Source organism: Hyperoodon ampullatus (assembly GCF_949752795.1).
Source record: "Hyperoodon ampullatus genome assembly, chromosome: 5".
Classification (NCBI taxonomy): domain Eukaryota; kingdom Metazoa; phylum Chordata; class Mammalia; order Artiodactyla; family Ziphiidae; genus Hyperoodon; species Hyperoodon ampullatus.
The window spans coordinates 32468286-32482098 of record NC_136918.1 but is presented as its reverse complement, the minus strand read 5'-3'; the positions used below and the strand labels follow the sequence as shown (position 1 = coordinate 32482098).

Below are 13813 nucleotides of genomic sequence, written 5' to 3'. Positions count from 1 at the left end.
TCCACCCAGCATCATGAGATTCATCCATGGTGGTGTCTGTAGCACACTCATTGAGAACTGTGCTATCTTCCCAATGAATTGAAGCTCTTTTTTTTTTTTTTTTTTTTGGCAGTACTGGGCCTCTCACTGTTGTGGCCTCTCCCATTGCAGAGCACAGGCTCCGGATGTGCAGGCCTAGTGGCCATGTCTCACGGGCCCAGCCGCTCCACGGCACGTGGGATCCTCCCGGACCTGGGCACGAACACACATCCCCTGCATCGGCAGGCGGACTCTCAACCACTGCGCCACCAGGGAGGCCCTGAACTGAAGCTTTTATATTATGCAGTGACCCTCTTTATTCCTAACAATGCATTTTGCCTTAAAGTCTCTTTTGTCTGGTATTAACACATCTACATCAACTTTCTTTTGGTTATTATTTGCCTATTTATCCATATATCCTTTTACCTTCAGTCTTTCTGGTCCTTGTGTCTTTTTAGAGGTGCCTACAGCTGGATATTTTTAAAATCCAGTCTAATAATTTCTGTATTTTAACTGGCACATTTAAGACCTTTCCTTTTTATTGTGATTACTGATATATATGGGTTCTCCTCTATCATGTTATTTATTCACCTTTCCTATGCTTCCCCCAGCCCCTCCTTTCTTGCCTTCTTTTGAATCAATTTGTTTTGTGTTGTTAGTGCTTTTAATTCCTCTTCTCCTTTCTATTGATTTGGTGGTTATATTACTTTTATAGTAATTACCCTTGAAATTTTGCCATGTGTACTTGACTTTTTACAAAGTTTAAAATTAATATCCTTATACTCTTCTTCCTCTAAATAAAAGAACATAAAGTAAAAGATAATGGAGTACCACCAACCTGAGGCCACTTTGGTTTCTTGTCTTGGGATTTCCCAACCAGGTTGGTGGTATAAATTTAAAACTTAGACCTAGGTTGTGGCTACAAACTCGTGGAAGACTATTTCTCCCCCAAAAAGTAGCAGCAAGAGAGAAAGATTTCTGTGCCTCTTCCCCCTGCCATTAGGCAGATATTTTCAGTCTCACCCTTTCACACTGAAAGTGTGTGAGCCTTGGAGGGTTTCAGATTTGGGGGGATAAGAGAGTCTTCTGTTCAGCTATTTACTTCTTCAGTCCTTGCCTGGCCATTTATCTCAAAGCTTCAAGTTCCTGGTGTCTACATTTGCCCCCAAGTCAGCCCTAATTTCTTCATTTGCTTTCCACTCTGGTTTCTGCCTTACTCACTTATCTGGCACATGAGGATTTCCCTCACTTTCTTGCAAGCTCAGCAAGGCAATTTGAAAGGTATATTTGCTCGGATTTGTCTCGTATCCAGGTGTTTTGAAGAGACAGTGCTTTTCAGAACATCTAGTCTCTCTTTCTCTGCTAAAAGCAAAGACTTTTCATCTGCCATTTATTTGTGTATAGTGTTGCATACCATCTATGGATTTTCATGTTTTGTTTCAATTTGTCCTGGAACTTTTTGAGTGAAATATACAAGTTTCTCTTTTACAATTAAAGTGGATGAGTACCTGCAAATGTACAAAGAGATGTTCATCAAATGGCTGTTTAATGATTATTTTTATTTGGAAATACGTAACCCAACATCAAGTAATAGAGGATTCACAGAGTAAATTTTGCTACGATGCTTATTGGGCCAATAAGAGTTGTATGATATGGAAGATGGTCATGATAAGATGTTGAGTAAATAAGCTGTTTTGTATGTCCCCATTTTTATATATACAAATATATATTTACATTGAAAAAATTCTGGAAGGAGACAGCCAGTATTTTGGGATATCATCAGGGATATTTTTGCTTACCTCTTGTTAATCTCTACTTTTTAATGAACAAATAGTATTCTGTGTTTTTGATGTAAATGAAGGAATAACAACAACAAAAAGCAGGGATTAGTGAAACACTTTCTAACCTTGGATATCTGTCTTGTGGGGTACTTTACTCCCCAGTACTGAGCATGTCTAACAGAGGCTGGATGACCTCCTGTCCAAGATTCCTGTCATTTCATGATTCAAAGATTCTCATTTTGTTTATTCCTCCCCCCCACAACCCCGACAATAGGTCAACCAATCAATGCCTCAGACACATAAGCAAATATGCATCCCCCCGGAGCTGCCGGAATTGCTGAAGCAATTTACCAAAGCCGCCATTCGGACCCAGCCGCAAGATCTCATCCAGTGGGCCGCCGAGTACGTACTCCTTTCTCACCTCCAGCCCCTGGTTCCCATTGGAGGTGGAGGTAGGGGGTGGAGGAGGGAAGGTCTTGGAAACCTGAGGAGGTTGTCACGGTTGCAGCCTGGGAGTCGGGACTGATCGGCATAATCTTTGGTGCTTTAAAATCCACACGTAAATACAGCAAACCGGGCGAGGATGGAGGCCCTCCCCCAAGGGAACGAGACTGAGCAATAGGACGCCAGGGCTATAGGCAAAGTGTCCTAGGGCAATCAGCAAGAGTTAGATTACCACATCACATCACACACGCACACTCCACCCTGTCCCTGCCCTCCACCTCCACCCCTCCCCCAGCCCCGTCCCAGTGGAAAGAAGGGTTCGGAATCCCGCGGAGCTTAGCCTGCCTTTCCCTGGTGTAAACCAGGGCCTCATCCTCAGGTTTAACCACTAGATGGCAGCAGTGCACCTGTGGGGGAGCGATGTGATGAGCCCAGGTGGAGGATTGTGTGGGATCAGTCCAAGTGGCCTCGCTCCTGAGTTTACTCCTTGAATGGGACACCTTCCTCTACCACTGTTAAAACTCATTCTTGTGCCCCAGCCAGACACTTTGTATCTTGTCTTTGGGGAAATTGTTATTTTCTTGACTGTGTCTTTGAACTAATACGTTCCTTCAGCATAAGGATGTCCATACAGTACACGTTGCATCCTGGAGAAGCGAGTCAAGAGTAATGGGAACAGGGCTTCCCTGGTGGCGCAGTGGTTGGGAGTCCGCCTGCCGATGCAGGGAACACGGGTTCGTGCCCCGGTCCGGGAAGATCCCACATGCCGCGGAGCGGCTGGGCCCGTGAGCCATGGCCGCTGAGCCTGCACGTCCGGAGCCTGTGCTCCGCAACGGGAGAGGCCACAACAGTGAGAGGCCCACGTACCGCAAAAAAAAAAAAAAAGAGTGATGGGGACAGGCGAAGCACCGGCTTGGCTGCAAACAGCGTGCCTCCACCACAGGTGTCCTCCTTCAGGAGACACCTCCAGAGGCTGCTCGAAGGAAGGAGCTTACACAATAACTGCTGGCTGAGGCTGAAAGAGCTTCCCACACAAAGCCTCCCAGCTACGAAATTGCTTCTTAGACAAAAAGTGCCTGCTCGAACTGGGGGACTGAGGCTTGGGGCAGGAGTTAGGAGCTGACCAGACCTCCCGGGGACCATTTTCAGGCGATTTTTACTGCTTGGGGATGACCTCCTCAGTAGGGCTTCAGTGGGAGAGGGGTGCGAGGAGTGAGAGGCTGCAGAGCGGAGCTGGTGGTTTGGGGGAGGGGAGAATGTCCGCAGCATGAGGCTGAGGAGGTGCAGTGGGCAGGTGGTGAGAAGAAGGTGCGGACACCTTTGAGAAGGCTCACGACGCAGTCGAAGAGGAGCCTCACACAGTCTCCGGCTCCTGGGCTGGGCTAGGACGAAGCTTTTACAAATGGAAGGAAAATAAGCCCGTGGCGCTCATAAAAACAGACACAAATGGGGTTGCTTTGCCTAGTAATGAACTCTGTTTCGTTTTCTAGTCTAAATTTTATATATTACCTCTAAGATTGAACTTTAGCGTCAGAAGACTAATTTCTTTTGACACACTCAGACAGACTTTGTTCTATACTATACAATAGTTTAAAACCCCATTTTATTGTTCTTGCACTGCTTTTATAGCAAGAAAAATGACATTTCTTGGCACTGTCCCTGACATTTATGGGAGAAAACATTCCACTGTTGTAACCTGCTTGCTCCCCCATATTGTATCATGTGCTATAAATGTCTTAGATATCTGTGAAGAATCAGTTTGTAGTTTAACTACAATGAAAAAGGAGAACATGATCTAAGAACACTCTCCATGTATTCAGACACGGAAAGCACTTGTCAGACAGTTTAATGTAACTTACAAACCTGCAGCATTTTAGAGGTAAAACTCCACAAAGTATTTCCAGGATGAAATGTCTACTTAATTTACCACACGCCAAAGTTTCCCTGCATATGTGTTGTCCATGAAGAAACCATCTACCAGACATCAGCAGGAAAAAAACTAATTTGTCTTGTGGTGGGTAAGTGTGACCACACAAATTTGAAGAACCATGGAACTGCTCACTGCAGAAGAAGCTAAATAACCCATAGAGGATGAAATCCGTGACTACAGCCTCATTTCCACGTTCTCTAACCAACTCTGCTACAAGGTCCAAAGACATTGCTGCTGAGCCACACCCACCCGGCCACTGACCTGTCTGCGGAGACTGCTCATGCACATTAGTAGAGGTCGCCTGAAAGTATTTCTTCTGCTCTCCCTGCTGGTGACCTCCAAGGGGTGCCTGGAAGGTGTTTCGGTACTGGAAGCCGTTGCTCTGCATTGTGCGGTGGCTTAGAGACAAAGAGTGGTTTGCCCCATCATTGTATGGCTTTTATAAAATTTCCCTGTATTCTTTTTATATTACCTGGATCTGGAGAAATTAATAAAATAAAATTAATAAGAGACGGGGCAGAGGCTGTGATCCAGGGGTAGTCAATAACAAGGCTTCTGATGAAGACAGGCCCTTCCATATGGCATCGGTGCCCCAAGTATCAACTGCTCATGTCCATTCTCTGCTGCAGGCAGCCTCTTCCCATCATAGATCAATCCCAAAACAGGGTTCAGTGTTCTTCCACACTGCACCAAAACAAAGTCCATTCCACAAAGCACTGGTGGGCAGGCAGATGTTACTGAAATTTCTGAAGGAAGATAGAGGAGGATTTTACAGCACACACCCCATGTGAGTTCATCTCAAACCCTTTTTTCGCTTGTCTTCTCACCTGAGCCTCTATTAGTGCCCTGCCAAACTTCTCTCCCCTCCCCGATGGAGCCCCAAGCCTCACTTCCTCTAGCTGGAAACCCTTTCAGGCTCACCCCCCAGAGCACCCCATCTCCTCCCCTTTCTTATAGAAGTCATTTTAATTTTCTTCCCACTTCTCTTTCCAAGATTACATACCCCTACTACTACCTAAGACCAACTTTAAGTATGTAGATAGCCATCGTACCAAGCATAAAGAGTTTTATATTGAAAGAAAAATATCCTCCAAGTACTAGGATTCTTCCTTCATAAAAAAGAGTGGGGGATTTAAAGTAACAATTTTCTCTCTCCTTTAATATACATACACATAAAATAGACATGCATATGTACATATACAATACTTATGTCAATATATTATCTATCTCAATATATATGCCTATATGTGTGTATGTATGTGTGTGCACATGCACACATGTATATAAAACACTTAGGAGGGAATGACTGAAAAAAATACCCAGACCTAATATGCTTCAGGGAATTCCATACCAAATTTTTGGTACTCCTCATCCTTAGAGAGGAACAAATCTTTTTATTCCCTAAGCCATCTCTATACCTTAAGTGTAAAGTAACACATTCAGGCTTTTCCTGTACATAAATGAACAAAAAACAGTGTCTGGCATATAGAAGCCACTTAATTAATGTTCTTTCCTCCATCCCTTCCCTCAAAGAAAAGGGAGGGGGATTCCTAAAGCATCCAGAGGCCACTGAGGTAGAGGCTGCTCCCCCTAGCCCCCCAACTTTTTTTCTTGTAGTTATTTTGGGGCTCTGTCCCGTGGAGAGATTCCTCCAGTGAGAGAGCCGTCTGAGCGAGTGACTTTGTCTTACTGGGCTGAGCTTACACCGGACCTGTTAAAGATCCTGCATTCTCGGGTAAGGGTCAAACGGCAGCACGGAGGGGGAGTGTAGGGACGATGTCGAGGTTGGGTGCGTACAGACAAAAGTCACCTGGCCACTCACCATTGTCTTAAAATTCACTAAACCATGCACTGAGAGTAAATCTTCCCGTGGGGAAATAGGAATCATGGTGAAATAGGCTGTAAGCTGAGCTGTCAGTTGGGTCATCCCACGTCGTCCTGAAGCTGGCAGAATGTCCAGGGGCTCAATGCAATGTGAATTCCTTCTCTCCAGAAAGTGCAGGTCCACATGCCTTGCCAGTGTCTCCCTTACTGATCAAGCCCAGATACGATGCTAATCACAGTTGGGGAGGGGCATATTATAGTTCCCCAGTTACCCCAGGTGCAGACATAGCCTAGCTTTTAGGCTCTCTCCACAGCCATATCATCCTGGGAGCTGTCCTGTGAATGGATGAGGAGGGTCTGTCTTGAGAAAGCTTGCAGTTTGGCCAACTCCCAAGAAAAATGGCTTAGCACACTATACCTTACTTTAGGATCCAGGACCAAGAGGTTTGGGGTGATTCAGGACTGACTCAACCAACTGCCTTGGTCCCAGAGGCTTAGCATTTCACTGGAATCAGAGGACCAGGGAAGGTGTAGTAGCACCTCACTGGGGCATCTGCACCATTATTGCATTGTTGGCCGACAACTGGCCATTTGCGCCCTTCCCTCTTGACCACCAAGCACCTTGTGCAGTAGACATGGCAGAGATCCGAAGTACCTGGGACCAAGCAACATTAGGCATCCAGACCACAGACCCCATGTTATTCCCAGGAAAGCATGGGCGATGCATTCAGGGTCTAGTGCAAAGAACTCAGCGGAGTCTAGAAGCAAGACATTTAACATCTAGTTCTAGTTTCACCACTAATTAGTGGTCTCAGACAAGTTCTCTGCCCCTTGGTTTCATTTTCAGGCTGCTTTATCTGCCTTACAGGGACAACCTAGGGATGAAACAGCAGATAATAAAAGCCCTAGAAAAAAACTAAAGTGTAATATACATGTATGTTTTCCCCATAACTCTGATACCTGAAGTTTGAATGATTATACCTCAGAACGTTTTTCACTATGCTGAATATTTCTCCACCCTTACAAAGAGAACTGCCAAACAGAGTCTCTGTTGACCCCTGACACCTTCCCCCACCCCTTGCTGTGTGCTAGGAGAACCGGGGCCTTGCCCTGGGGTAGGTTTCTCAGGGCCTTCTCTTGTCCTGTCCCTCATTCCCTGTCTTGTGTCTGTCCCCGGCCCCGCAGGTTGCTGGCAGACTGATCGTCCATGCAGATGAGCTGGCCCAGATGTGGAAGGTGCTGAATCTCCCACCCGACCTGTTTAATAGTGTGATGAATGTGGGCCGCTTCATGGAGGAGATCGAGTGGCTGAAGTTTCTCGCCCTTTCTTGCAGCTCTCTTGGAGTTGTAAGTTAGCTTTAATGGTTTTTGTTCCTTAAGGGAAAATCTCTCGGGACCTGGCGGGGGGAGGGTTGGTAAGAACACACAGTCAGCTCTCCAGGGTTCATGAGGAGTGTGCTCCTTCTTGTCTACTCCTTCTCCTCTTTGAATTAAGGTCATTTCTGTGCTCATCAGCCAGAAGCAGGGATTAGGAGGAGAGAGGGGAAAGCTGTCATCAGGCTCTGGGGAGAGGTTGACTAAAATGCAGGTTTTGGATTATTTATGAATTTCAGACATTGCACTTAGGTTTATTTCCATTACCACTCCACTCCCTCCATTCATATTCCTAAAAGTAACCAAGAGCCAGCTGTAGAAGCTTGGCTTATACTTGGGTTTCAGACACCTAGAAGATACACCAATATAGATTTTTAAAAAGAGGTGCAGCCTTATCGAAAACTACTATTTGATAAGCATAATTGGATAGAAAAATCAGAGAGAAGAGAGCAGGAAAGGAGAGGTGAGGCTATTTCCAGACTCAGAGTCCTGACATCCCCATGGATGCAGGATGCTCATACAAATTCATGCCTTTTCCAAATTTGACTTGATTGACAATGGCAAAAGCCGTTTTCCTGTTTTAAAGAAACCAGTTCATATACATACTTAAAAGATTTAGGTATCATCTTATATGTGGACTCACTCTTGTTAAACACAATTATAATAACTTAAATGAAAATGAGTCAGAAAAATGATTTTTTTAAAATCCCTGAAATACATACAAGTTTAAAACTTAATGAGAAAATTATTGCCTCTGCCAAAACTAAATGGTACGAAAAAGGTAGTTTGAATCAGTCAGTATGTTTAAATACAATCTTGTTCTTTCTTCTCCAATATCCTGGGTATGCACATTAGACACTTTTGTTTGTGAGAAAAGTTACCAGAAATACTGTAGTCCAACTTTTCCTGTGGATGCTGCTGAACTTTCAGCATAATTATTTCTTTAGACAGGAGAGGCCATTTGTGGGGTTGTTTTTCCTTCTTTGCTGCCCTTTCTTGCACCCTTATGCAACGAATAAACTACTCTCAGCAGCAGAGGCAGATACGTTGCCAGTCAGCACTATCACACTTCTGTGGAAATAGCCCCAAGGACTGGGGAAAATCACAGGGGAGAAATAAAAAATGGGCACGTTTTATGAAATTCTCATGGGGTCACAAGTTTACTCACACCATGTTCAGAGACATCCAAGGAGGGGGGAGGTGCACCAATACGTTCTCTGTCGTTAATCCTGCTCTTCCCCATCTACCCTACCCGTGAAGGGTGGAGTAAGAAAATAAGTAGATTCAACCCAACCCAGGACTTTTCACGCTGCAATAACTGAAAACAGCTTTAAGGTGAATTGCTCAGTCTCTCAGATTTGTCCTCACTGCTCCTCTCTTCAAGGTGGCAGTTGTTCAAGGAAAGTGGTGATGCTGGGATCACAGAGCAGCCAAGAGGAGGGTTCCCACATCCCTTGGTCCTCTCTGGCGTCTCTTTTTTTTTTTGCGGTACGCGGGCCTCTCACTGTTGTGGCCTCTCCCGTTGCGGAGCACAGGCTCCGGACGTGCAGGCTCAGCGGCTGTGGCTCATGGGCCCAGCTGCTCCGTGGCATGTGGGATCTTCCCGGACCGGGGCATGAACCCATGTCCCCTGCATCAGCAGGCGGACTCTCAACCACTGCGCCACCAGGGAAGCCCACTCTCTGGCATCTCTTGTCTCCATGGAAATACTCGTCTGTGTGGTCACTAGCTGTGCAGCTGAAGTCTTTGGTCTCTCTCACAGCACGATGGTCCCCCAGACAGCTCACCTCCATTCTCCCTGGTGCTCAGGGCCTCTTTAAGTCTCTTCTGGGTTGCCCTCAACTGCTCCCTGCCTTTGGTGCTCTGTGTCACAGCCCCTCAGCACCTTGGAGGTGTCTGAGTCCTCTCCTTGTCCACATACCTCACAGTAACCAAGAGTTGACTTCGGAAAAACCGATTCCAACCCTCCCTCTGCAGCAGTAAGGTTTACTTTGATATGGCTGCCATCCAAACTGGGCAGAGGAAACCATGAGGTGAATTCTTTCTACCTCCCTGCTAAAACGGGGAGGTTGGCCTAGATGTTCCGTGAGGTCCTTTGATCTCTAACATCCTGTGGTTCAATTCCACCTTCTCTGCTTCCACAGAGACACCATCAGGCCTGGCTCTGGATAACAGTGGACCCCGCCAATTCTGAGAGGCACTCAGGTGTCTGACTTTGCTCCCCATCATCCCTATGTCAAAGAACACCTAGAGGGCTTCCCTGGTGGCGCAGTGGTTGAGAGTCTGCCTGCCGATGCAGGGGACACGGGTTCGTGTCCCAGTCCACGAAGATACCACATGCCGCGGAGCGGCTGGGCCCGTGATCCATGGCCGCTGAGCCTGTGCGTCCGGAGCCTGTGCTCCGCAACGGGAGAGGCCACAACAGTGAGAGGCCCGCGTACCGCGAAAAAAAAAAAATCACCTAGAGGCGAAGTCAGCATGAAAGTCTAGTCTGTAAATAAAGGGTGCCCTATGGATCCAGGGCCCATCCCATTTTGCCCACTTGGTTCATGTTGGACTATTGCTGGGAACTTAAATGTAAGGGTGGTCAGGGTGTCACCATCTGGAGGAGGGTGGCACTCTTGCTAATCGCTACATTCTTGGAGGCAAGCCCAGAAATGCCCTCCTTGCTTTGCCAGTTCACCAGCCAGCCATGATCTCTGGACCATGTGGAAAATCCAGCCCCCTCCTTATAGAAGAATCTAATGGCAGGAATTTTAGGAAGCAGGTGCATTTACTTCCCGAATCTGCATGTGATTCACAGTGCTACAGTATGCAGACCTGTGTTCCTCTTCCCTGTCACCACTCCTTTCTCTAGAATACCTACCAATCATATACAAGAAGAGATCGTGTAGTCGTGCTCACTGGAAGGAAGGGCATGTTTTGTTAGCAAATAATTCACTTCCTGAGCCTTTCGCCTCTGAGTTTGAAAATGAGGCGTGTAAGATGCTTACAGGCTATCTCTATGGAGTGGATCCCCATCTGACCCAAAATTCTTGTGCAACAGAATGCAGATCTCTGTTTGCTTTCGATTTATTTAAGTTTACCAAAAAGCTCCAGTCTAGAGAGTTCTTATCCATTCATCTGTTTATTAACTATTTGAAAATATTTGAAAATCGTATAAGGGCAATAGAATTTGAGTTATCTGAATAATCAATAAAAGATGTTCGGGTAGAAAGCACCTTTATTGGTGTGCTAAGGCTGCCGTAACAAAGTACCACAGACCAGGTGGCTTAAACAACAGCAATTTGTTTTCTCACTGTTTTGGAGGCTGGAAGTCTGAGATCAAGATGTCTCATTGGCTTGTAAATGGCTATCGTCTCCCTCTTTCTTCACGTGGTTGTCCCTCTCTGCATGCATGTGCCTGGTCAGTCTCTCTCCCCCATTCTCTCTCTCTGCATCCTATTCTCCTCTTATAAGGACACCAGACCTATTGGATTAGAACCCACTCTGATGACTTCATTTTAACTTAATTAGCTCTTTAAAGGCCCTATCTCCAAATACAGTCACATTCTGAGGTTCTAGGGGTTAGGGCTTCGACATATGAATTTTGCGTGGATATAACTCAGCCCATAACAGCACCCCAATTTGGATGAGGCTGTAGGAAGAGGACTACAGAACAAAGGCAATAGGGCAGTAGAGGTTTTTTTAGAAGCAGGGGGGATGAGCTATAGATGGAAATTGGGAAGTTCAGGGCACACATGCTCACAAATCTACCCAAAATCACTGTCATGCTGACCACAAGTCATGCACGTGGCCTCCCATCCTCTCTGACAACCTCTTACCAGCCTCCTGTGTGCCCACTCTCCCACCCTCCTTTGTGGAAGTGCCTGGCGCACTGCCTCACACAGTGCTTCACGATGGCCTCCAGGAGAGAACTCCCAAGGGCAGGAGAGAGGAAATGAAAGCGGTCTGCTCCCCTCCTGTGGCATTGCTCCAAGTGTCTCACGGGAGTACATAAGCTAGACTAATCACTTCAGCCCTTTAGAGAGAAGACTGCAGGGCAGTAAGAAGAAATCATTCTAATTTTGTAGATTACAAAAGCAAATTCCCCTCCTTTAGTGAGATTGTTCTAATTAAAGTAATAAATGTCTTAAAGCATTCAACAGCTTATAAACTTAATTCCTTGAAAGTATCCCTCCAACCAAGAAAGGAAAGGAAAAAGAAAGGCACCCAGTAGATACTCAATATTTTGGGATTGAGTTAAATGACATTTGGGTGTAAAAAATTCAAGCTTTCCAGAATATTACATCATCCCCACTTTATTTTATGAGAGCAAGGTTTTCGTTTTCTTTGTCGTTATCTAAACTGATCTTAGGAATTTAGTTTGGAATAGTGACCTTCTCCTCATTTAACGTTATGGCTTTACAGACCATTGCCAAAACTCTCAAGATAGTGTGTGAAGTGCTATCATCTGACCACGATGGTGGCCCTCCCCGGATCCCTTTCAGCACCTTCCAGTTTCTCTACACGTATATTGCTGAAGTGGATGGGGAGATCTCTGCATCACACGTCAGTCGAATGCTCAACTACATTGAACGTGAAGTGTAAGTACACATTTACCAATTGGAGGGGAAAGAATATGCGGAAAACAAATCTAGCTGGCCAAGATATAGTGAGGTTACTGTATTATACTGCTCTGGGAACAGAGGAATATTGTGAAGAACAATAAATAGGGATCAGAAAGAGAAGGAGAAACAGAAGAGAAAGAATGGTATAGAACAGTGATTCTTAGAGTGCTACCCAGACCAGCAGCCGCAGTACCTGGGAACGTGTTAGAAATGGGATTTCTCAGGCTGCACCCTGAGTCCATCAAATCAGAAACTCTGGGGGCGGGGCCCAGTGGCTGTGTCTCAGCAAGCACAGTAGGTGACTCTGGCTCCCTTTCAGGTTTGACCAGTGGGGTAGGAGGGGAGGAGGAGGAACAGGCAGTCAAGAGTTCGGAGAAAAAGAGGGTGATGAGGGCAGGAGCCACAGCAGAATTAATTTGGAGTGAGAGAGTTGTTTATATATTGTCTTTCTTAAGATTAATTGTTAAATGAGCTAACCCCCAAATATATATTTTTTCCCAAACAGTATTGGTCCTGATGGTTTAATCAAGGTGAGTGACTTTACCCAAAACCCCAGGGTTCGGCTGGAATAAAAGCACAGTTTTGGCAATTTTAAAGGAAGATACAGAGATGATTGTGCTTCAGAATGACTGAACCCCATACACCATCCAATGTCAATTTTCCTGTGAAACTGGTACACACGAATAAACAATTAAGCAAACATATGAAATCAGAAATGTGTGGAATTATGATGTAAAATTGTTGGAACAAAACACGTCCATTAACAGAAGATTAGTTTTCTTCCCACATGGACACTGAGTAAAGTGGCTGATGAAGCATTGATAATGCATCTCAAGTGAAAGCCAGGCTGTCAGATTTTCAAAGGTAGAATGTTATCCAGACACAGTTTTGATATTTTATAATTGTTAGGCATAATTTACATGAGTAGCTTTTACATGGTCAATCCATGTTTTTACCCGTTTATTTCTTCATTGGTTGCTTTGATGGTCATTCATTCACTCATTCACCAATATTTATTGAGGTTAGGTGTATGCCAGGGATAGGATTGCCAGATAAAATACAGAACACCCAGTTAAATTTGAATTTTGGATAAACAATAATTTTTTAGGAATTTCTGTTTTATTCTTTTGCTACACCTAGCAACCCTAGCCAGGAACTATGCTGGCTTCTGGGCCTATACAAATAAATCTTATGTGAATTCTGCCTTCTAGGAGCTCACAGTCTAACGTGAAGTTAACACGAACTTAAATCACTTTAACGTAAGTGGCCCTGAGAGACACTAAAAAAGCATTTCAGAGATGATTATTGAAGTGTCTATATTAAGGTGTCTGACACCATATCCAGATGTAATGAGACCCTCTCAGGAAAATCCCCTGCATGAGCTTAAGACCTTCTGACAAGGTCACCAGAAGATTTTTCTTTCTCCCAGGAAGCAATGAGAACCACAGGCTGTCTGGTTATTGTTCTTAAGGCCAGGTGTGCCCAGGTTGCCCGGTGCCTCCTATCTGTAGTACTATCCCCTCTTTAGAGTTGTTTTTTGTATAAAAATCATGTTTAGGTTGCTTTTTTCATATATATGCATCTCTCTACGGAATTGGGGACATTTTTGTCTATTAGTGTCTAACTAAGTAAAAGAAGATTGTGATGGGATGTCACCACAGGCTTTGCCGTCACCCAAAGTGGCCCATCAGCTGCATCCACTCTGGGACCTTTGGCTGTTTGAAAGCCTGAAGCACTGCAGGTGAAACCCTGAGCTGTAATTAACCAGGTTTAGAGAATGAGTGAAATACTTTAACCTGCCTCAGTCTCTCTGTTTCTCTTTCACTGCAGTC

The 13813-nt window shown here is 45.2% G+C and overlaps 1 protein-coding gene across 1 annotated transcript; it reads left to right on the top strand.

Annotated features, from left to right (window-relative positions):
• Window positions 1-2085: 2085 nt before the first annotated feature.
• ROPN1 (rhophilin associated tail protein 1) lies at window positions 2086-12553 on the top strand (the record flags this gene model as incomplete). The annotated part of the gene is made up of 5 exons (XM_079704967.1): window positions 2086-2201; window positions 5791-5908; window positions 7183-7344; window positions 11782-11957; window positions 12487-12553. 5 exons carry the CDS (start codon window positions 2086-2088, stop codon window positions 12551-12553), a joined length of 639 nt encoding a protein of 212 aa, XP_079561093.1.
• Between the last annotated feature and the right edge of the window lie 1260 nt (window positions 12554-13813).